Source organism: Panthera pardus, unplaced genomic scaffold (assembly GCF_024362965.1).
Source record: "Panthera pardus isolate Hobbes unplaced genomic scaffold, ASM2436296v1 HiC_scaffold_16, whole genome shotgun sequence".
NCBI classification, from domain to species: domain Eukaryota; kingdom Metazoa; phylum Chordata; class Mammalia; order Carnivora; family Felidae; genus Panthera; species Panthera pardus.
Window position 1 is genome coordinate 70775996 of NW_026526721.1, and position 25174 is coordinate 70801169.

At 35.6% G+C, this 25174-nt stretch overlaps 1 protein-coding gene and 1 long non-coding RNA gene across 12 annotated transcripts in view; one reads left to right on the forward strand and one right to left on the reverse strand.

Moving 5' to 3' along the window:
* The window catches only part of LRCH3 (leucine rich repeats and calponin homology domain containing 3), a 146049-nt gene that overhangs the window by 55724 nt on the left and 65151 nt on the right, over positions 1-25174 (reverse strand). For 7 of the 11 annotated variants that reach the window (XR_002079748.2, XR_008422470.1, XM_019448670.2 and 4 more), the window contains exons 7-14: positions 20351-20444; positions 19252-19372; positions 15860-16008; positions 13043-13119; positions 7386-7437; positions 6813-6962; positions 3395-3445; positions 1847-1900 (exon numbers count right to left, since the gene is read on the reverse strand). Coding sequence is in view for 9 of the 11 variants with exons in the window: in XM_019448670.2 (XP_019304215.1) it covers positions 1847-1900; positions 3395-3445; positions 6813-6962; positions 7386-7437; positions 13043-13119; positions 15860-16008; positions 19252-19372; positions 20351-20444 (748 nt within the window). In the remaining 2 variants the exon portion in view is untranslated. The remainder of the gene's footprint in view (positions 1-1846; positions 1901-3394; positions 3446-6812; positions 6963-7385; positions 7438-13042; positions 13120-15859; positions 16009-19251; positions 19373-20350; positions 20445-25174) is intronic. The other 4 variants (XM_019448672.2, XM_019448668.2, XM_019448673.2 and 1 more) reach the window with 2 other exon arrangements.
* LOC109266527 (uncharacterized) lies at positions 4274-9700 on the forward strand. The gene is made up of 2 exons (XR_002079750.2): positions 4274-4375; positions 8989-9700. It is a non-coding gene; the product is annotated as an uncharacterized LOC109266527 (long non-coding RNA).

The following is a 25174-nucleotide window of genomic DNA, read 5'->3' on the forward strand; positions in this document are numbered from 1 at the left end:
CCTGATAGATGAGTAGAAATTAACCAAGGAGTATATACAGGGAAGGAGAGGCATTCCATGCTGAGGGAAACAGCATGTGCAAAAGGTTGTGAGGTAGAAACAGGCTTGCTGTATTTGAAAAGCTGAAAAAATGCTGGTGCAGAATGAGCCCTGAGCCCAGAGATGACAGAGAGTATGCAGGGGCTTGCAGGCTGTGTTAAGAAGGACTTTATTCTACCATATGAAGCTACTGAAGAGAAAGAAGTCTTGAGAAAAGCAGAGGTATGATTTAAAAATACGACTCTTTCTGCAAAATACGACTCTTTCTTTTCTGCAAAGTGTTGGATACTATTTGGCATACAAAAATATGTGAGACACTGTCCTTTTAAAGGCCATCTCATTTAGGTCAAACATGAATACTGATAAGTAAAATACAAGGGTATGTGTTTTGAAAATGGCTGAAAGCCATTTCAAATTTCACACCAAGGGGATCTGTTTTTCCAAATTCCACTTTTTCCTTGACAAAGAAGTGTGGCCACTCAGACTTATGTCACTTCCTATACATTATTAAATCTCATCTTCAGTCTCCTAAATTGCTTTCCATTATAGTGTGAGAGGCAATACACCATGGTGCTTAATAAATAGTAGGTTCTCAAGTCAGCCAGATCTGGATTTGAACCCAATCTTGCACTTACTAGCTATGTGACCTCGGACAAATCTCATTCTGGACAAAATATCTGTGCCTCAGTAATCATTTTTAAGATGGTGATCAGTTTAACCATAACTTTTAAGATCGCTGTGAGGAATAAATGAGATAATTCTGGTAAAGTGTCTGGATCATCACAGGCTCTCAGTATTTTTGTCCATTAATTTAAATCATTTGCTTCTCATATCAATTAATTTCCACAAAAACTCCAGAAGGTGGTGGTTTTATTTACCTGTAAGACTGCCCAATTAAAATGTGCTTTATCCATCTCAAAGGAAATGATAACTGCAGAACATACAGAAATTTTGACAATGGACGTTTATGTAAGAAGGACCTCCTGCTGAAGTATGCACTTCACGCAGGAGTATGTACAAGGGCGGCAGTTACCAGCACATGAGACAGGAATTGCTACACACAGACTTTTGAACTGCTAGTTTTCAATACTACTATAAAAAATATCATAAAACATGATGGGGAAAGCAATTATGTGAATGTTAGAATTCTCTTGCAAGGCTGACAAAAATAAGATTTTTTAATACTGCTCTTATGTTATACTCATTTTCTGCTGAAGAAACAGGCAATAAAAGTAAACTGGTGTTAAAAAATGATCAGTAGATAACATTCCGAGTTAATGTTTCCCAAAGTTTAAAAAATGGGCATAGAGGGATAATCTTGAGATGTAAGTATTTTTGAAAAGTTTGGGATTTTCAGTAGCTTAAAATAGACAATAAAATAGGATGGCAAATATACAGTTGTGTAATTAGTGTCATGCAGGAAAGAAATCCATTTAACACACAGGTGACTCATGAGCCAAATTAATGATTAATAAAGTAAGTGCACCTAGAATTAGAAATGACGTCTAAAAAAGTAATGTGCCCTCTCCTCCCAACCCACATCCAAAGCCAATATGGTTTGCAGTGTGAATGTTTTACTTCTGGAAACACTAACAAAGGTATTTGAATCATAGCTGCAGAACACTGGAACGCTGGTAAGTCATGAACAGTAAAGCAGGGAAACAGTTCTAGCTATTTACAAAGTATTTAGTAATGACGCTCATCATGTTTTATGGTACGTAGATAATTTCTGAATGAAAAGTATAATTACTATTCTCCAAACTCTCGATATAACAATATATAACTCCGTTTTGTGCAAGGCTCTTACCACTAACAAGGCACTATCATCAGTGTGCTGAGACCTTCTGGATGGGAAGGGACACTGGAGAGGCAGAGAGAAAGGAAGCAATGTCAAAAACAAACGATGCACACACGTGACATATTTCACAAATAACACAAGCAAAGAGGTATATTAAGACATAATGAAGATGCTAACATATAGGATTGCATTCACAATCATTTTGAATTCATGTATCATAAAAGCTAAGAAATTGATTCTGAGTAATGATTTTCTTCCAAACAGCTTAATTCCAAATATGATCTGATTGCTTAAAAACTGACTAAAGCAAGGAGGGAACAGGGATTATTCTCTATTCACAGAAGAGAAAGCTGAAGTATAGGCATAGCAGTAACAAAGAATTTGTGGTCATTTAGTGAGTCAGTCACAAATTAAAACAATAAACCCAGGAGTCATGATTTCTAGTCTATGCATCTCTTCATTACCTTTCTCAGACAAGAGGACAACTAGAAATTTAAAAATTGCACACCATATTTTCCTGAGGAGCTTTAATTTTTAAATAATGAATTTCTCCAGAATGACCATTAAGAAGGAAATTTGGGGGTAAGAAAAGGTTATTAACTTATCAAACTTTGTTAAAGGTTTGTTCCTTTATTATTACCATGTGAACAAAAGATGACTGAAAAGGCTGAGTGAATCTTTCAGGTATAAGAACAATGCCTAAATTCTGAGATAAACAAGAAGTAGTAATCGTATGTCTAGTCAATAAGGAAAAAAAACCTTATAATGGATCATTTAAAACATTTCAAACAATGCATTTTACATTCCAGAATCACTTGTGCTTTAAAAACTCTATGGTGAAACTTAATGCTTGTCAAACCCTGTGTGTTAGGTTTTCACGTAATTTATTTTACAGAAAACAGATTCAAAATGCACATGAAACAATGCCTTTAAGCATTTTTAAGGAAGCGGTGATCATAAACTGAAAACATGAGAAGGCAAAATATAAAGAAAAATGGCTTTAAAAACCGACTACAATACAAATACTTATTTAATAAGTTTCATTTTAACAGATCAAAATAGGTATATTTTAAAAAAGGTTAAGCAATTTTACATGTTAACTTGTAATGAAAATGTACTATTTAATATTATAAAACTACTGTGTACACCATGTAATCAATAACACACACACTCAGGAAATGAGCCCTGGAGCTGAGATGTATGTGGTATCTTTTTGTTCAATACCAACACCACGTACCGGTGCCAGATAGAGCTCCCAGGACTACTTCTCACTACACAGTATGGTTTGAAAATGGATGAAGAAGATACTTCTAGTGGGGATGGAAGAAAGAAAGAAATAACCTCCAGATGGATTCATACAGACTAAAAAATCCTTGGTCTATAAACTTGGATAAACTCCCTGGCCCGTGTCTTCTTCTCCTGAGTAAGTAGAATTTTGTGAGAAGAAAAGGAAAATGGCAATATTTTGATCACTGAAAACACATGATAATCACATGCAAACATTTCATTTCCATTGTAATAAAAAATTCCAAAGGAAAGGTGGTTATATAGACTTACCTCACCATCTAAGGGGGATTGCTGTTTTTGTGGACTTTGTGATGCTTTGTGCTATATATCCCCAAGACCCCCCAAAAGAGGGAAGTTGGTTAGAATCTGGAACACTGGAAATGATAAATTCTATTTACCAAAATAATCACCCACATTAATTTCTGTCTCTCTTGTGTGCAGCACTTTGCCAGATTTACTGGTCAGAAGATGTCACCCTTTCCCTTAAACAGTTTACAATTTAAACAAGGAAGATCAATAAACTAACAGACAGTACTTCATATGTCTATAAGCATCTACAAAAATACAAAAAGCATGTTTTTTATATGTACATGCAAACAAATATAGTCCCAATCAGAATAGTGATCTCTCACTATATTCTCTCAATGAACTCATTCTCTCTTTCTCTAGTGCTAACACCTTTAGCTTTCTCTCATCGGCCAATTTTCAGGTTTGCGTTTTCAACTGCCTGTGGAAACTCTCTATTTGGAAACCCATGGTCACCTCATGTTCAACATGTTCAAAAACAAACCCATAAATTCCCAGATTAACTGGCTCTTTTCCCCAATTTGCTAATTTCTATTACTATGTCAAATAATAATTATACCACCTGTATAGTCAGTGTTTTACAATGTATTCTTATATACATTATCTCAAGTGATTCTTTTTACTAAGATACACAAACATCATAATCATATTCTTTTTAAAAATTTTTAAATGTTTATTTATTTTTGAGACAGAGAGAGAGAGAGCAGGAGAGGGACAGAGAGAGAGAGGTGGAGACACAGAATCGGAAGCAGGCTCCAGGCTCTGAGCTGTGAGCACAGAGCCCATTGCGAGGCTTGCACTCATAAACTGTGAGATCATGACCTGAGCTGAAGTCGGATGCTTAACTGACTGAGCTACCCAGGCACCCCCATAATCATATTCATTTAAAGACAAAAGAACTGGGGACAAAAGAAGTTATATGACATGTGCAAAGTCCATAAATTTGTAAGTAGCATAAATGAGATCTGCCCCTACATCTTCTGACTCCAAATCCTACATTCTTTCCACAAAACTAGACTCCTTTTCAAACTCTTCTTTTAGCCTCAAAATCTTGCTTTGGGATCTCCTTTATTTTCCTACTCCTCTTCAATGATTTATTCAACATTCACGACATCTATGTATAAAACATAATAATGCCTCTCTTAAAATCTCTAATTTATAAAATCCATTGCGGTGGTAGGGGGCGCAGCACTCAGCACACTAGAAGTACTAGGTGCACCTATAAGAATTCTGAAATAGTTAATATTTAATAGTTAAATACTACACCTATGAGGAAACTAAAGGCACAGTATGATTCAGTAACTTTCCCAAAGCCAAGCACATAATGAGTAGCAAAGCTGGATTCAGATTCATATTTCTGATTCTTTTTTTTAAGTTTATTTACTTATTATTTTAGGTTTATTTATTTTGAGAGAGAGAGAGAGAAAGACAGCGAGCACAGCAGGCAAGGGGCAGAGAGGAGGAGAGACAGAATCCCAAGCAAGCTCCACACCATCAGTGTAGAACCCAATGTGGGGCTCAAACTCATGAACTGTGAGATCATGACCTGAGCCAAAATCCAAGAGTTGGATGCTTAACTGACTGAACCATCCAGGCCGTCCCTATTTACTTATTTTTGAGAGAGAGAGAGAGAGAGAGAGAGAGAGAGAGAGAGAGAGCGAGCAGGGGAGAAGAAGGGGGAGGGAGAGAGGGAGAGAATCTCAAGCAGGCTCTGCACTGTCAGTGCACAGAACCTGACGTGGGGCTCAAACGCATGAACCGCTGAGAGCATGACCTGAGCTGAAATCAAGAGTCAGACGCTTAACCGACTGAGCCACCCAAGTGCCCTCAGAAATATCTGGGCTCTTACCATTGTGTAACACTGCCTCTCCTTAGGAACCTCAGAAATCTTCTGGTGTTATGCCTTCATTCTGCACCCTAGTCTGACTTGCAATTACTATTTCATTTTCCTCATCTCTTTCTAACAGATTCAAACACAAGCAGATTAGTTTTTAGAAGTATCTTTCCTCTCATGTTTTTCTCCTGCTTAAGAACTTACAACTGTTCTCTTCTACCTAACAGATCAAGATCAAACTCTTATTTGACATTTAATCAAAACTGTCTACAATGTGATTATCTCTTACTAGCTATGTGATGTCTACAGAAGGCAAGTTAAAAGATAAATGAGTTAATGTAGAATGCACAGAATAGTGCTTAGGATATAGTATGTGTCAGCCATCATTATTTACTGACAGTCAGTATAGCATTCTGATCACAGATGAGGGTTTGGAGCCAGCCTTCTTTTTTCTTTAAAGAAACTTTTCATTTTTGGTCAACCTTACTTCCATTTTCTGTTCAGCCTGTCTTGAGAACCCTTGCTCTGCCACTAACTAGGTGAGTATTTAACCTAGGCAAACTGTCATCCTCTCTGAGCTTTAGAGATCATCATAATGGGCTTGATACATTTGAAAAAAAGAGAATTTTTATCATGTGTACGATACTTAAAGAAAATGGTCTTTGGCTAGTTGAAACACAAGAGAGAAAGCTTTTGGAGGCCAAGAATGATTCATTCATTCAATCATTCCTTTAACAAATGTTTACTGAGCTTTACTATGGGCTGACACCTGCTAACATCTAGGGATGGAGCGGCAAATAAACAAGACAGATACACTCCTGGTCTTCATGGTATTTACAGATAAATGGAAGAGACAGATATCGAACAAACAAAAATAGAAATCACTATTATGAAGAGAAAAATCCAAGGTGACTTCCAAACAAAAAGACTTTAAATGATACAGGCAAAAAAAAAAAAAAAAAAAAAAAAGAACCAGGTTTGGATGAACTGTAGAGGCTGCAAACTTTTAAAAAACAAAAAAAGAAAGAAAAAGTATTAATAGGGGTTGCTACCCGAGTAGGTGTGGAGAGAACAGAAAGGAAAGAATCAAAGATGATTCTAAAGTATTAAGCCTGTGACCCTCACACAGTTTTGGTGCTCGCCAGAGTGAGGAAGTCAGATGGGCTCAGATAACAATAGTTCACATCTGCATGGCACTTTAAGGTTTACATGGCACTGGCACTTTCATGATCTTATCGATCTTTGTTAACAGACTGAAGACGTGGCAGGTGGAGAGTAAAGTGAGATGTCTAAAGATAGATTGCTAATTAAGCAGAAGAGACTACTGTCTCAAGTACAAGATGACCACTTCTCAGCCTACCCTACAGGAGGACAATTCATCTAATCACAAGCAGGAGACAGTTATGCTATATACTCAAGATTCCTTACAGTGAGAAAAAAGAAAGTTGACACTTTAATTAAGACAAACACTGACAGCCTCAGCAAAACAAATAAGCACTTACTTCTAAAACTCTTTAGGAATTTCAATGAAATTTGACAAAATTTCACCTTGACAAAGTCCAGGACAGCATCTCTTTGAATTTGCTTGGTCCTTATTTTCTCTTCCTCATACTGTAGGGCCGCAAGCTGTGCCTCTCTCCGAGTACGCTCTACTAATTGTTCTCTTCTCCGAAGAATTTCCAAGTCTGCATGTGATAACTGGAACAAAAGTATTTTGCATGTGCAAGTGGGGCTAAAGGTTAACTTATCAATATTCTTAATCAATTCAGGGAACTACTACTTACTCAAGCAATTTCTACTTTGCAGTCACCTAGCATTTCTTTAAATGTGTGTACTGCTAATCATCTCCCATCTTTTCACACTGTGTTCTTATTTGCACTATAAAGCCATCATGTCAGTAAAGATTTATTTTCTGTCTAGGGTCTAAAAGCACCGTTAGCAAGTATCAGGTTCACATGTTACATTAACTGTATTTTACAGACGACAGGTAGTAAAGTTTACAGATGTCTGGCAATTAATGGTAATTTAAGCATTATAAAAATAGAAAATCATTTTAGTTTAAAAAAAATCAAAACTAAAACAGAAAAACAACAACAACAACAACAACAACAACAAATTTACCTGACTGTGACTTGGTGACAGTGACATGAGAGAAGATGGCTCAGATGAAACCCTGACCCAAAAAAGAAAAAAAGGAAAGAGAAAATTCTTTGGTAAGGCAGGCAGTATATAAAAGACAAGTAAAATTTTATTGTTAATGTAGCTTTCTATTAATCAATAGGCAAACTGGTCAGCAATGAACGACTGCCTGCATTTTGTAAACCTGAGCCCAAGTCATTAAATTAAGCTACAGGAATACCTGATGTCGCCAACTCACATTTCATGTGATGATATCACTGATCAAGCTACAGAGAGTCAACAACAATCTATGTCAGCCAGTGCTGACCAGACATTTGAGATCACTTTTCAAATAGCATCATTTCTTAAGAGCATACATAGCTATTATCTTTTTCATTACCATGGCTGAAACAAGATACATGTAAATAGAGATCGTTTTATATACAAAGTTAGTTTATCAACCAAAATCTGGAATATGGCAGAACCTGGCCACTGTACCTGCGCTCCTCCTCCCATCTTCAACTGAGGTAGCAATTTTAATAACAAAAGTAAAGATTCTGTTGATTTTTATTTTTAAGAAAAAGACGAAACCTGATTTGTTGCTTAAAAAAAAACCAAACCAGTAAAAGTTGCTTCTCAGTGTTATCAGTGCTAAATCTTTTTTTCAAGGATTTTATTTATTTATTTATTTTTAAGTAATTTCTATACCCAAAGTGGGGCTCAAAACTCACAACCCTGAGATCAGGAATTGCATGTTCTACCAACTGAGCCAGCCGGGTGCCTCTACCAATGCTAAATCTTACAATTTGGTGTTTATCTTTTTTCCTGAATTGGATTTAGTGTTTCAAGTGTCTGCTACTCATTTGTGTCTCTGAACTAACAATGTTGGGAGTAAGTCGCTTTTTGACATTTAGCACCTAAAATTTTAAACTATGATTACTCGCCCGTCAGGTTGATTTTAATGCATTCGATTGGTGTGTTACAAGGCAAGAAAAGGAAAAAAAAAAAAAGTCCCCCAAATCCCTCAAAGCTCTAGTAGTTTCTTATTACTAACTAATAATAATACAGATTCATCAACGTGGCTTTTAGGATTCTCATCCCATTTCAGAAACATGCCCACCATGGAATCTTTTTCCAGCAAGGTCTCCTCAGTTATTATACGTTAATTCCTTACTTCAAGCCTTTTGTATAGATTCCAACCTATGGAGATCTTCTTAGAAAAGGTCTTTTTTAGAATCTTTTTTTTTACAATGGGACTTTTCCTCTTGATGTATATGTGTAGTCAGTACTTCTTTTGCATTTATCAACTATGATTCGTGTCATTTTTTTGTACAATATTTTTCAGATGCAAACATAGAAACTAACAATCCTTGAGCTCCTACCATGCCCTACATATGCCCTGTGAAGTACTTTACGCATAGTGTTTCTCAATTACTCCTCATGCAATCTTATGGAGTAAGAACTATTAGAATCTTCACTCTATATTTGGGAAGCTGAGAAATGGAAGTTAAGTAACTTTTCCAAGGTGATGCAGCCAGTAGTCCTTATCTATCTGATTTGAATTCTTATCTCTGACTTGATGGTAGTTTGCTCTCTCATCTTCTAGGTACGAAGCCTATGAGAACTGGAGAGGCCTGAGAAATCATGGAGTCCAAACCACTAACTTTACAAAGGAGAAATCTGAGGCCCTCAGAGGTTTAGTGATGGTTACTGTAGGCAGAGCCCGGATGAGAATTCAAGCCACCTGACTTGGAGATTAGTGGCTGATACTATACCACACCTCCCCACTCTACAGCGGCAGAATGTAGGAAGGAGAAAGTGAAGAGCACAGAGATCTAAAAGCAATATGGACACACATACAGGAAAAAAAAGACCTGCAATGGCCAAAACTAAGCTGTGAAAGTTAAAGATGGTGGCAGAGCATGAAGCATGGCATATGAGAGAATAAAAGTGGTAGCGAAGAAGACGTCTGAGAACTGACAGCTCCCTCAAGCCGATCACCAGGTGCTAATATGGGCCCCTCATGGCTTGGGTGCTCCTTGGTGCCACCACGCTGCTTCATTTGTACGTTTGACCTTTTCATCTATGAGTATGTTTCTCAATAGCAGTGTCACAACATTTTGGATAAATTTTCTGTTATACGAGATTGTCCTGTACATTACAGGTAGTTTAGTCTTAATGCCAGTAACACCTTTGGCAACCAAGTCCCAACAAATAAACACATTTTTCAAATATCCACTACAACCTATTGAGAAACACTGGCTTACCCTAAACTTTCCTAAACTAAAAAATATAATATGTAAAAAAGCAAAATTTAAGTCACACTACTGTTCTCTTTCTTTCCACATTTCTTTTCTTATATTGGTTCCAAATCTTTGAATAATTCACAAAATTCTTTTTTTTTTTAATTTTAATGCATAAAAAAATGTTTTGAAAAAAATTGTTTTATATAACCTCAAGAGTCTGGCCATATTTCTTACTTTACCCTAAAAAAGTTTTGACAGAATAAATTATAATTAAAAAAAATTTTTTTAAATGTTTATTTATTTATGAGAGAGAGAGAGAGACAGAGTGCGAGCAGGGGAGGAGCAGAGAGAGGAGACACAGGATCTGAAGCAGGCTCCAGGCTCTGAGCTGTCAGCACAGAGCCCAACGTGGGTCTCCAACCTGCGAACCGCGAGATCATGACCTGAGTTGAAGTCTGACGCTTAACCAACTGGACCACCTAGGTGCCCGATAATTTTTTAAAGGTACAGAATAAATTACTCAATAACTCCCTTAGGCAAGGTTTAAAATAAAACTGAAGCTGGGCAAAAAACTTCCTTCAATTTTTACTAATCTTTCCCAACCTTTATCACTCCTAGTCAGTACATTCTTAGTCAAAAGTTTAGAGAAAAGTGGGCTGGTGAGGTAAGATTTAGCTGGAATATAACCAATAAAGAATGAGACACAAGTGAGTCTGGGAGTAGCAACATGGTATCGTAGTTAAAGGCATGGACTTTAGAATTAGTTGTGACGGAGTTCGAATCCAGGGTTTGTCACTTGCTAGTGGATGGCTGTGAATATAAATGGAAAACTACTAGGTCTGAAAGCACAGGCTCAGATAAGCGAAGAATTCCTCAGTACTGGCAGAGCAAAAATTTCTAAAAAGTAGTAAAAACAGGAACTCTGGGTTAAGGTTTAGTAGACAGATTTTTGGCTCCTATGATCTCCACCCCTGGTGTTACTCCAGTAAATATGTTACAAGTCAAAAAGGACTCTGCAAATGAAATTAAGGGTACTAACTGGTTGACCTTAAAATGGAAAGATTATCCAAGTGGGAGTAATGTAATCACAGGAACCCTTAAAAGCACAAGAGAGCAGGGCTGAGGGAGGGGCATTGGAGGGAGGTGGTCGAAGCCACAAACTGCCAGCTATAAGACAAATAAGTAATTAGGGATGTAACATACAACATAATGACTACAGTTAGCCCTGCTGTTGATACATACGACAGTTGTTAAGAGAGTAAACCCTAAGAGTTCTCATCACAAGGTGAAAACAAATTATTTTTTATTGTATCTATGAGATGATAGCTATTAACTAAACCTACTGTAATCGTTTCACAATATATGTAAATCAAACCATCACTCTGTACACCTTATATACAGTGACATATGTCAATTATTTCTCAATAAAACTGGAAAAAAAAAAGAAGGCAGGAAAGTTTGTGGGATGTGACAAAAAGGGAAATCAAAGAGATTCAAAATGTGATAAGAAATAGATTCAAAACAGCTTGCCAAAGCTGACTTGAAGATGGAGGGAGCTGTGGATCAAGGACCTTGGATAGACTCCAGGAGCTAAAACTGAGTCCCAGTGATAGCCAGCAAAGCAACAGGGACCTCAGTCTTATAACTAGAACTGAATTCTGCCAACAACCTGGATGAGCCTGCAAGTGGGTTCTCCCCCAGTGTCTCCAGGTAAGAATCTAGGCCACCCAGTACATTGGCTTTGGCTTGCCAGACCCTAAGTGGAGAATGAAGGCAAGCCTACCCAGACTGCTATTCCACAGAACTGAGTTACTACATTTTAAGCTGCTAAATTTGTGGTAATTTGTTGCATAAACATTAAAAAACTAATACATAATGAAACTGAAAAAAGAAAAAAGCTGGCTTTCACCTTGAGGGTTTCTACTAAATTCCAGAGATCTTGAGCCTTCCTTATGATAGATGCAGGAGGTAAGAAGGACAGGAGATGAAGTGTGGGCCCGATCAAAGTGGAAAAACACAATAGGATACCCCTGTGTGAAACTGAAATCTCAAAAGACCACACCCTCAATATAAGGACACAAGGCAAATAAAAAGCCTTTCTGAGATAAATTTCAATTTCAAAGATTTGAAATTTAGGGGCACCTGCATGGCTCAGTCAGTTAAGTGTCTGACTCTTGATTTTGGCTCAGGCCAAGATCTCACAGTTGGTGAGATCAAGACCTATGTCAGACTCTGCACTCACAGCTCTCTCTCTCTCTCTCTCTCTCTCTCTCAAAATAAATAAACATTAAAAAAAAAAAGATATGAAATTTAACTAAGTCCCCATGAACTAACCTATGAGACTATAAAAGGCCAATTAGGAGATTTCTTTCTTTCACTATTCTCCCATATTTTCTACCCATCTATATCTCAGTTCCCAAAACAACTTTAACATCCTATCAAGTATAAGTAAAGAACTAGGTATGACACTTTCCATAAAGGAGATTTACTGTTGTTTAAGAACAAGTATGTCAAGTTTACTACTTTAAGACTTCATACAGGGGTGCCTGGATAATTCAGTTGGTTAAGCGTCTGAATCTTGATTTTGGCTCAGGTCATAATCTCACAGTTTGTGGGATTGAGCCCCACATTGGGCTTTGAGCTGAGTGTGGAATCTGCTTGGGATTCTCTTTCTCTTTGTGTGTGTGTGTGTGTCTGTCTGTCTCTCTCTTTCTCTCCCTCTACCCCTCTCCCTGGCTTGCAGTCTCTCTCTCTCTCTCTCTCAAAAATAAAAAAATTACAAAAAAACCCAAGCAAACACAAAGTTGTTAAAAACAAAAACAAAAAACTTCATACAAAATAGAGGAAGCAAAGACCCAAAGGCTGTGAATTTTTCAACTACTGTGATACAGTGTCTGGCAAGAAACTTTGGAATTCAAGAATAAGCAGCAGTGCTCTAAGCAGTCAAGTTAATTTTAGAAATATTCTGTGAGGCACTAAGCGTAGTGAAACGATCATCTCAATTGAGATATAATGAGGATACATATTGCTGTCTCCGTCTAGCTCCCTGTTTCTAGCCAAAAGTTTAAGGCAAAAAATTTTTTCAGGACTCCTGAAATTTATTTAGCCCTCTTAGTGCATAAATCCAGACATCACCACAAAATCTCCCTGCTATTAAGTACCTTCAAATCAAATAATTGTACAAGTAATGGTTTAGGCAGTCTGAATTTAGAATCAATAAATCAATTTTACTTCTTTTTCTATTGCATGAGCAAAAAGCACACTGTCACTCGGCTCTGAATACATGGTTTCTAAAACACACAGTATCTAAGTATGTTCATCATACACAAATCTGCACAAAACCAAAATCATTTCATGCTCTCACTGATGAGTTTTAAAGACAGAAACAATTGAAGAGAACTGTTTTTTTCAAACCTGTTTTGATGTGAATATCTTCTCATGTCTTCTGTTTTTTGAAACTCCCTCAGAGGTACTGGCTTTATGGGTGAACCCTAGGCCAAAAGAGCAGAAATAAATCAATTTAACATATGTATCCACAACACTGTGACTACATAGTTCACAGATGACTTGGCATTTAAAGATCTGTATATTACACTAAAAAATAGTTCAACAAAATCTTCAAATGTAAATTTTTACGTTTAAAAGCATTCATTATAAGCTATATTACTACTTTGGTTAACAAAACACTATGTATAGCCCAAAAACACTTATTCTTAAAAAAGTGGGTTTCCTTCTCCCTGTATTATGTAAATTACACTGACCATACAGTAATACTCACTGACCATAGAGTAATATTTAGTAATATGTAGTAAGGTGTTCAAACTTGAGAAGATCTTAGGTGTCACCTCATACAAATTTCCATTCAGAACAGGAATTTCTACCTGCACTACTCTAACCTGTGCTCAGCCTCTCTCAATATTTCTAGTAAGGGGGAGTTCACTGGGCAGATTCCATTTCTTTACTTCACCATCACAAATTGTTACTTATGTTTAGTCATACAAATAGTCCTGCGGATATTGGTGGAATATTAAGATAAAGCAAAAAGTAACTTCTCTTTATGGTAAAATATGGTGTTAACTAAAAGAAAAACACTGGCAACTTTATTTATAAACTAAAGGGTAAAGGTCATTTCAAAAAAAAACATCACCGAGAAAAATTAAACTGGACTCAGTGATATGGACCACATACTGAACAATAAAATTATAAATCAAAGGTAAAGGCTTATAGGTTATCACAACATGTATTCTGTCAAATAAGAATGTATAGAAGCAATACAACCTTATTTCAACACCAAAAATAATCATTAAAAAGTGGGTATTCTTAAAGGGAAAGAAAACCACCTTATCCAAAAAGGGTATCTGAAAATCAAGTGTAAAATTATTTATAGTCTATCGCCAAGAAATGGGTACATCACATAGAATTAGAAAATCTTTGATGAATTACTGCAAAAGGCTAAAGCAGACTCCCTTGAAGTTTAGGCCTGAGGATCATACAAAATGAGATATAATTCTAGAACCCTGATCAAAGAATAATTATTCTAATTTCAGTGAACATTGGGTTTTAAAATAAACAAAAATCTCTCCTATTATGTTAACATCAGTGACTTAACACTCTGGTTTTACAATACTGCAATTATCTGCAATTATTGTAGGAGGTACATGAAATTTTCATGATAAAATGAATGTGACATTGGTTTCATTTTGAAAATGTCATATCCTATAAATATAAGCTATACCTTATTTTATCACAATACCTCTATATTTGTGAGAGGTATTATAACAAAATTAAACAATAGCAGAGTATTTAAAATCTCATATAGATTCGGTTTTTTTTAACAACTCTTTTTTCAGATAGTATTGAAGAATATAAAAAATACTTCTTCACTGGCTGTTAAACCATCTAAAATAATGCTGCTTCATCATATTTTTATAGGTGCTAAATTGTAGAAAACCTTATGACACAGAAGTCATAAAGAGGGTTATGACATAGAATCATAAAGACTACCACACAAGTATAGCTGGAATTAAAAAAAAATTTTACAAAATAGTAATGGCTTTAACAAATGACACTGCAATTTTTCAGTAGTATAACAGGCATTTTTACTTTTAATAGAGATACCTCATCTCTGCAGTCTAACTACCATAAAATGATCAAAGAGAAAGACCACAATGAAAGAAAAACAATTCCCTTTAAGATTACAATGTGCATTAAATTTTAATTTTTTTGCAAAGCAGTTGTCCTTCGCGCTAACAAGAATGTTCATGGCCTGAATCACACGTAGTTTCATTAGTCACCTGGTACACTGCTATTTCTGGGCTGCAGGACTTTGATTTATACAATTTTATCCAACTTCACATACAAGAGTGTCTTCTGAACACCAACAAAAACTACTATGTTCAGAAGTCTTCAGACAGGAAGACTGAAGGATTTTTTTTAAGGAATGATAATATCACTCCACAGCACACCCCACTTGAGTGATTATTCTCGATTTCTAAAAGGCTAAATACATCATTCTCTAAAAAGGCCCCAAGTGTTTCTCAAATAACCCCTGCTCAGAGCCTGGGACCAATTCCAGACATTAACATCACACACACTGAAGTGGAGCCATTCCATTATGCTGACTAGATACACTGAAGAATGCAATTTCCACTGAGACCCTTGGGGGATTGGCAGAGATTCTACAGTGGGCTGAATGCTTATTTGTTTTCTAGGGCAACTCAATGCTCCACTAGAAGAGACACCCAAGAATGATAATGGCAAACAATTTATATTCTGTGCGACTTGGCATAAAAGCTCCAATACAATTAAGCACATAACAAAAATTCTATGGTTAAGTTTGTATGTGCTCCAAAGTCAGCAGTTTGGTTTGATTCTTAATTACTGATCAAACTATGATTTACTAGTTAGTAACAATAAAAAAGCACTAAGAACAACAAAGAAAAAGCATTACATTCTTTGTACTTTCTTTAAAGGCGTAGGATACTCTTAGGACTCCTCATTCTTCAAAATTCTGAAATCTGTCTTTTTATTTGAAAAATAAAGCTAACCCCTACTTATTGTCTGATTTTTTACAATAAACCTGAAAAATTCAATCATGAAATTGGAACTGAACATCATAAAACAAATAATTAGGCTTAAAGCAACAAATCACTGATACAACTGAAATTTATGCCACCATGAACTGTTTTACTAGGGGACAGCAACAGATTTTGGCTTAAATGTGTGTAGTACCTCATGAGAGATTCGCCGTTGTTCAATATATGCCATAAACTGGGAACTGAGGCTGTCTGAGTCCAGGCCCTTGGGCTGTCTCATCTCATCTTCTTCCTCCTCTGCAGTACAGCTGTCGATGTAGTCGATCTGATCCAGATCATGTTCCACTGTCCACACCACACACACACAACAGTCAAATTCAATAGCCAATAAAGACATTCAGTTGTATTCTTTCCTTTTCCCTAACACCTTCTACTCTGAAAGCAGGAGGAATGAGAAGTGTAAATTGGGTAAGCCTTTCTTTTACAGTCCATGGCCACTCACAAAAATAAGTTCCAGAAAAATCTTAGTCCTAATTCACTAAAGAATACAGTAATTGATAGTAATTACAGGACTACAAACCTCTAATATATATATGTATATATATATATATATATGTGTATATATATATATGTATGTGTATATATATATATACACACATATATATATGTATGTGTATATATATACATACATATATTTTTTTAATTTTTATTTATTTTTTTTGGTTAGCTCTTTAATGTTTTAAACAAAACAGTTTGAGTTTGTGAGACAAAGAGAAGAAGAATTTTTAAACATGAGAAGTTACATCTTCTTTTAGATTTTTTTCCCTCACGTTTTAGCTTTGGGGCTTAATTATATCTCTTCAAGGAACTGGGAGGCAGAAAACCTAACACAGTCAAGTCAAAAGGAAGGATAGGAGGAAAGTGAACTTAGAGATAAAGAAACAGATACTGACTACTGTTTCTCTTTCTGTAACTGTTGTCCACAATTAGAACAATGATATTCTTATTTAGAAATTTATTTTCTAGAGCTCAGCAATGTAGACATTTTGTAGCAATTTGTAGCAGCAATCATTTGAGAATTTTTGCTTCTCAAATGCTTTGGGGTGAGGAAAGGCATTTAAGTAAGATATAGCCCCATCATTATATATTCTAATACATTTGGGAGTGCTCCATTATTTTTAAGTTTAAAAAGTAACCTTATTTTAAAGATTTTATTTTTAAGTAATCTCTACACTCAATGTGGGGCTTAAACCTATAACCCTGAGATCAAGAGTTGCATGCTCCACCAACTGAGCCAGCCAGGCACCCCAAAAAGTAACTACTTTTAAAAACTACTTAAAATGGCACACTAGAAAAAAAAAACTTACTACTAAACTTTCTAAAGTTACTCCAGAAACTAAATCCCAGGCATTACTGTATGATGTTCTATTTCTATAGATTGCCCAAAAGTTGTAGTTGCTGGGAATAATGAACTCGGAGAAAGCTATTTCTGTTTTCAGATTCAATTATTTCTAAATAATTCCATAACTGCAATTGATATAAAAATGAATTTTGAGTTATTAGAGTTATAATAATAGGTAAAAGGATGAAAAGGTTATAAGTCTATATCCAAATTATAAACCAGGTACATAAATGTATTTTTTTCAATGTGTTACAATTTGTGTAACTAAATCAATGATTAAGTCATTATGACTACTTCCCAAGAAAGCAACATCACTTTTTCATACTACCTAGGCCAGTGCAGTCCAAAAGAAACAGAATGCAAGTCATAAAAGTGAACCCACATAAGTAATTAAAAATTATCTAGTAGCCACATTAAAAAAAGGTGATATTAGTTTTAATAGTATATTTTACTTTGTCCAATATATCTGAAGTATTATTACAGCATATAATCAATAGAAAGTATTACTGATATTTTACATTCTTTTTTTTTCATGCAAAGGCTTCATAATCCAATCTGTATTGGTTTATGTACACTTACAGTACATCTTAATTTAGAAAGGCCTTATTTCAAATAACCACATGTAGCTAGTGGCTACCATACTGGACAGCATAGATTAAAAAAAAAAAATTATTTTAAGTCTGAAATGAACTAAAGGGAAAGAGAGCTCATGTGGAAGCAAGATTAAAAAGAAAACTACTAAAATGTGAATGGAATGGTAAGTAACAGGAGTAAAAAAGAATATAAAATGGTAAGGAAAAAAAAAGAGAGCAAGCCACTTAATTGAAATCATCATTCAAGGATGAAAGCTCTTAGGAAAACATACAGATGGCTAACAGACACATGAAAAGATACTCATCATCACTTATCATCAGGAAAATGCAAATCAAAACTACAATGAGATATCACCTCACACCTGGCAGAATGGCTAAACAACAACACAAGAAACAACAGATGTTGGTAAGAATGTGGAGAAAAAGGAACACTTGTGCACTCTTGGTGGGAATGCAAACTGGTGCAGCCACTGTGGAAAACAGGATGAAGGTTCCTCAAAAAGTTAAAAGTAGAACTACTCTATGATCCAGCAATTGCACTACTGGGTATTTACCAGTACCCAGTTTATGTTTATAGCAGCCTTATTTTTTGCTCCCTCTCTATGTTATTATTTACAATAGTTTACAGCATTATTTACAATAGCCAAGATACGGAAGCAGCCCAAGTGTCCACTGACAGATGAATGGATAAAGGAGATGTGGTATATATACACAATCAAATATTATTCAGCTATAAAAAAGAATGAAACCTTGCCATCTGCAATGACATGGATAGAGCTGCAGAGTATAATGCTAAGCAAAATAAAGCCAAAGACAAATATCATACGATTTCACTCATATGTGAAATTTAAGAAACAAAACAAAGGGAAAAGGGGGGAGGGGGAGAGAGAGAGACAGATATTAAGAAACAGACTCTTAATTATAGAGAACAAACTGATGGTTACCAGAGGGGAGGAGGGTGGGGGAGATGGGATAAACAGGTGTTGGGGATTAAGAAGTGCACTTGTCATGATGAGCAGAGGGTGATATATGGAAGTGTTGAATTACTACACTATACACTTAAAACTACACCAAAACACCTAAAACATACAGTAATACTGTATGTTAACTAAGTGGAATTCAAATAAAAGCTTAAAAAGAAAGATGAAAGCTCTTATCAAATGGATTTCTAGAAAACCAAAATAATATCTCCATTATAGCTGGCCCTCAATATTTAAACCTTAGGATTTGGGAATTCAAACTAAAGCAAGGTTGAATAGAATGCTAAAATCAAGAGTCTGCCTCAGAAGCCCAAAGTAGAAATAGCTCTGCCTGTTAATGAGCTATTAAAAAAATGACAAATTAAAAAAAATTAATTCCAATTATAAATTTTTAAATACCAAAATAAAGACAATTTGGATTTAGATGCCCCTGAAGAACACAATTCCAGATGAACGCAAAGGCAGATGTCAAGAAGCACATCGAATTCCTGGAAGTGGTCAAATAATGACCCGAGAGAGAATACACAAACAAAAGGAGTAGATGTGAAAAAAGACCACTTAAACAATCGGAATAATTACAAAGGCTTTCGCTGTCACAAGGAATCATGCCTACCTCCACCATTTGTTACTACTAAACTGCTGCGATTCTCCTGGTACTGGCTTTCTCTTCGTAGTCTTTGTTCTTTAGTAATTTCTGCTACTCGAAGAGGCAGATCTGAAAATTCATCTGTAGGCTTAAAAAAAATAGCAGTAACATTTAAACACATTTCAAACTTTAAACAACACAGTATTTAAAGCGTGGACACACCATAAGCTCACTAAAATTTATATTTAAGAAGAAACAGCAAAAAAGTTCTGGAGTGGTGGTGGTGATTGTTTTCCAACAGTATGAATATACTTAAGAATGGTTAAAATGGTCCGTTTTATGTTACGTATATTTGACTACAATTAAAAAGAGATGAGAAGTTATATATGACTATAAATAAACATGAATTTGAAGTATCTACACAGATATCTGTGTGGATACAGATATAATTATGTACACACCCACTCACACACAAGTAATTCCAAATTACAAATGGGCTGTGGTCTGAAGTTGATTTGTTTGGGAATGAGTGAGACAATGTTACAAATGGGAGGTTATCAGTCTTGTTAACAAAAGCTTATTTCATCAGTTAGCCCAATTTAGAGCTAAAATATTCTACCCTTTAATTTAAAGAGGGAAAGCATAATAAAATTTAACACAGGAGAAAAAAGATATAATTAGCTAAGAAAATTATTTATCTTGAGCATGTTAATAGTCTTCACTAAGGTTCTTGCCTCATTACCCATCAGCCTGTAGTCCTATTTTCTCATCTCCCAGCATCCCTTCTACCACCTCTGCTCAAGGTTACCCAGTCTGGCAAATTTTAGGCTTCAGTTGTAATTGGCTCATTTGGATTTGCAGGATATTAAGCCTATTTGGTTTTCCAGGATATTAAGCTATTTATACAAAACAATGAAGTAACAAACATGTAAAACACTTGGCAAAAAGACAGCAAAGAAACAAAATATCATTTCTGAATGGTAGCTCTCTGTGGGATTTTTTTCCTCTCTTTTGGCTTTTCTATATTTTACATAATGAGAAACTGAATTCAATTAAGAATCTTTCCATTTTCATCATTTTATTGCCTCTTAGGGGTCAGAACATGCAGAATAGAAGAAACACTTACTTCATTTCCTGACCATCTCTTATCACCACTGTCCACACTATTGAAACCTGAATCAAGGGCTCCATAAGGGCGTCCTGAGTACATTTCTTCATGGCTGCCAAAAAAAGAGAGTCTGGCTGTTACTGGGAAGTTTGAGGTTTTAAAATTAACATCTGAAATAAATCGAATGCAATTTTACTAATAAACATTATCTCATGCCAGTTAGTGATTTAACTTCCTTAGAACTAAATCGGCATTCTTTTAAAAGTTTTTTTTTTTTTTTTTTAATGTTTGTTTATTTTTGTGAGAGCAAGAGAGACAGAGTGAGTGGGGAATGAACAGAGAGACAGAGGGAGACACAGAATCTGAAGCAGGCTCCAGGCTCTGAGCTGTCAGCACAGAGGCTGACGTGGGGCTCAAACCCACAAACCATGAGATCATGACTTGAGCTGAAGTCGGACGCTCAACCGACGGAGCCACCCAAGTGCCCCAAATGGAAATTCTTTTAACTTTTTAATATGAAAAATTCCAAATTAAAACAAATAGAATAGTATAATGTATATCAGTATAAGAATATAATAGCACTCATCCAGCTTCAAAAATATCAACCTACTGCCATTCTTGTTTCATCCATGCTACTAACCCATTCACCATGCCTCCCTCAATTCTTATTTTTAACAGCACTTTTTAAGGTAAAATTCATATACACTGAAATGCACAGACCTTAAGCTACATACTTGACAAATGAATACATCTTTGTAATATACACCTCTCTCATGATATAAGACATTTCTACTTTGCCAGAAAATTCCCACTCATTCCTTACCAGTCAATTCCCCTCACCACGCTACAGGGTGCTCCTAAGAGATAACCACTATTCTAATTTTTTTTCACCTTAAATTCGTATGGAAGGCAGAGTAACAGTCCCCAAAGATGTCCAAGACATAATCTCTGGAACTATGAATATGTTACTTTACATGGCAAAGAGGAATTAAGATTGAAGATAAAAATAAAACTGCTAATCAGCTGATCTTAAAATAGGGAGATTATTGTGAATTATTTGAATGGGCTCAATGTAATCAAAAGGGTCCTTAAAAGTAGAAGAGGGAGGCAGAAGAGGAGGCCAGTGTAATGCAATGCTGGCTTGAAGATTACTCTTGGTCAAGAGTCAAGGAATGCAGAGAGCCTCTCTGTAGAAGCTGAAAAAGGCAAGGAAATGTATCTTACTCAGAGCCTGCAGAGAAGAATAAAGTTCTGCCAGCATTTTGATTTTAGCCTCATGAGACCAAGATTTAGACCTTGAACCTACAAAACTGTAAGATAATAAATTTGTGTTTAAAATCAAAATTTGTGGTAATTCATTATGGCAGCAATAAGAAATTAATACAATTAGTTTTACTTATTCCAAAACTCATAAAAATGGAATCATATGTAATTTTTTTAATCTGGCTTTTTTTGGCTCAGCATTATGTCAGTGAAATTCTTGATGGTTTTACCTTCAAATATAATGGATAAATTATTTGTTATGTGTAGGCTTAACTTTTTTAAAACATTGCCAATCTGTTTTTGAAAGGAGCTATATCATTTTGCATTCACCCAGCAACGTATTTGAGTTCCACCTGCCCACACTTGTGTTGTCAATCTTTAATCTTAGCTATTATGGTAGGTGAAAAGTGGTATCTCACTGCAGTTTTAATTTGTATCTCTCCAATGACTAATGATATCGAGTATCATTTTGTGTGCATGTCGGCCATTCATTTACCTTCTTTTTGTGAAATGTCCATTCTTTTGCCCATTTCAAAATACATCAGTAATCTCAAAAATAGTTTGCTAAGAAGCCATACACCAAACACTACATAATACTTGATTCCATTTCTATGAAACTCTAGAAAAGGCAAAACTGTATCAACAGAACACAGGGCAGTAGTTGCCTGGGGTTGAGTTACCTACTGTAAAGTGGAAAATGGTTGATGGAAATGCTATAGACCTTGACTGTGTTGATAATTTCGTGACTGCATCCATTTGCCAAAATTCACTGAACCGCACACTTAAAATAGATAGATTTTATTATTTGTATATTATACCTCAACAAAGCAGTTAAATCTGCCAAATTCTTATGTTAAAGTACATGTCCCATTTTTACAATTCTATAAGCAACGTATGAGAACACTGGTTGCTCCACATCCTCAATAAACATTTGGTGGTGTCAGTTCTTTTATGTTTATTTAATTTGAAAGAGAGAGAGAAGAGGGCAGAGAAACAGGGAGAGAGAGAATCCCAAGCAGGCCCCGTGCTATCAGCACAGAGCCTGACGTGGGGCTTGACCTCACAAATCATGAAATCATGATCTGAGCCGAGATGGAGGGATGGATGCCTAACTGACTGAGCCACTCAGGTGCTCCACTGTTGTCAGTTTAAATTTAGTCATTCTAGTGAGTGTGTAATGATGTCTTGTGCTGTAATTTACATTTCCATGATGATTAATGATGTTGAACACTTTTTGGGGTGCTTAGTGATCACTGGTGTATCTCTCTTTGTTAAATACCTACTCAAGTCTTTGTCCAATTTTTTTTAAGTTTCTTTATTTATTTTGAGAGAGAGTAAGAGAGAGAGAATAGGGAAAGAGGCAGAGAGAGAGGCAGAGACAGAATCCCAAGCGGGCTCTGTCCTGTCAGTGCACAGCCCAATACAGGGCTTGATCTCAGGAACCATGAGGTTATGACCTGAGCCGAAATCAAGAGTCAGATGCTTAACCAACTGAGCCACCCAAGCGCCCCTACTGAACAGTATTTTAAAACATTATGTATTTTTTTCAAAAAAAAAAAATACAGATTTCTAGAAGATATTGTTCTACATAATATATATTCTATCAAGTGGCCAACTGAGATATGCTTACTATTACTGAGAAATTTTTCATAAAGAGAATTAATAGAATCTTTGCAATAAGCTATCATTTTCTTTCTCTTCTTTATTTCCACATACTTCTCCACATACTTGCTCTTGCTCAGAGCTTAAACTGGTAAGATTAAAGTGAGACATATAGGTTTACCAATTCTCAGGTTGGCTCAGGATTTTCTTGGTTTTAGCACTTTGAGTCCTGTGTCCCAGGAAAACCCTTAGTCACAAATAAACCAAGATACATGGTCACCCTATGTATAAATATGGCCTTCAGGAGGCCTAGCAGAGTTCTGCCAGCCAGGCTCCAGTGATGCCCTGTCAGAAAGCCCAATCTCCCTAATAAACTACCTAGAACAACATGGACTCAAGTGTGGAAATGTCTCTTCTGTAGCAGGAATGTGAACTGTGAGTCACTACAGTGCAGTGAGGGGCACAAAACATAGCAAGTTTTATAGTTTAACAGATCTGGACTGGCAACTTGGCACCATCATTTACTAGCTATGTGACTTTAATTAACTTGCTTAACTTCTCTCCACTTCTGTTTCCTCATCACTTAAAGGGGGATGGGGGAAAGATTAACAACACCTACCTCATAGATTTGCCATAAAGACTGAAAAAATATAAGCTAAGGATTTGTACAAATCCTATTATAAAGCACTAAATAAAAGTTTATTATTATTATTTCTATAAAGAACATAACCTTCAGAGAGTATTTGCTGTTATAACAAGTCACTACATCTGCTTCATTTGAGTTTAGTTCACCAAACATTTACTGAATGTGACACAGTGTTCTAGATGCTAAGAATATTGAGTATGAAAAAAGGACAATCATTGCTTTCACAACAAGCTCAGGCTTGTTGGAGAGATTTAATCCTGTTACTGGGGCTTGCAGAAGCAGGACTTTTCTTAGTCCTGCTTACTGCTTAACTTAGTCTTTCCTCACTGCCATATTACCATAAATAAATAAATAAATAAATAAATAAATAAATAAATGTATGTATGTATGTATGTATGTATGTATGTATGTTTAGTCTGTAATATAAAGTTGGTGAAAATCATCTCAGCAAAAAAGTACAGGTCACTACAGATCACTAAGGAAAAATACATGTGCCACTCTGTAAAACATAAAAGTTACCATAACAGTGCAACTTGCTAAAAGAGTTGGAAATACTTACATCTAGAAATAAAATGACTTAAGGAAGAGTGTGTACTGTTTTTATATTACACACAAGTAGTCAGAAAGTTACATCTAAGGATTTGAAAAGTACCACAGCATCTAATTTGTACTGAATACCTGAAGAGCTACAGGATTAATAAAAATTCTCTTTAGCAAGACCAGACTCTTAGGACGAAACTAGTCCTAGATCATAGTAGACAGCTAGTAATTATAATGCCTAATATTTACAGAAGACTTTATGGTCAGCCAAGCACTTTCAGAAATAGGTCATTCAATCCTCAGAACTACTGTTAGGGTATCAACAGGGTAAATAAAGATCATGTTGAAGAAACTGAAGTCCAGAGGGGTTAAGTGAACTCTAGAACTTTCCAGTAGTACAGGTACCCAAGAGTATAGACATTCTGACTCCATGACAGCATTTGAATAAAGGTACTGCTAACTACAATGCAGTTTCACTAATTTTTACCTCAATAAAAGAGACATGAAGGTATAATGTCCCATTCACTGCTGCATGAGAAGTTGAAGGAGGTATTTTATTCATATGTATATATGTATATGTATTCATATATATATATAAAATAATTTCTAGGACATTCTGAAACAATTACAAACAAAGTAACATACCTCCAGAAAAAATGGGAAATATAGAATACAGATTAATCCAGTGAGCATAATGAGGGGTTATTATAGGGATTAGGAGATATCAGATCTATAATTACCAATCCTTTGGAAAAACATGACATGATTATGCTATTTAGACTTTCCATTTA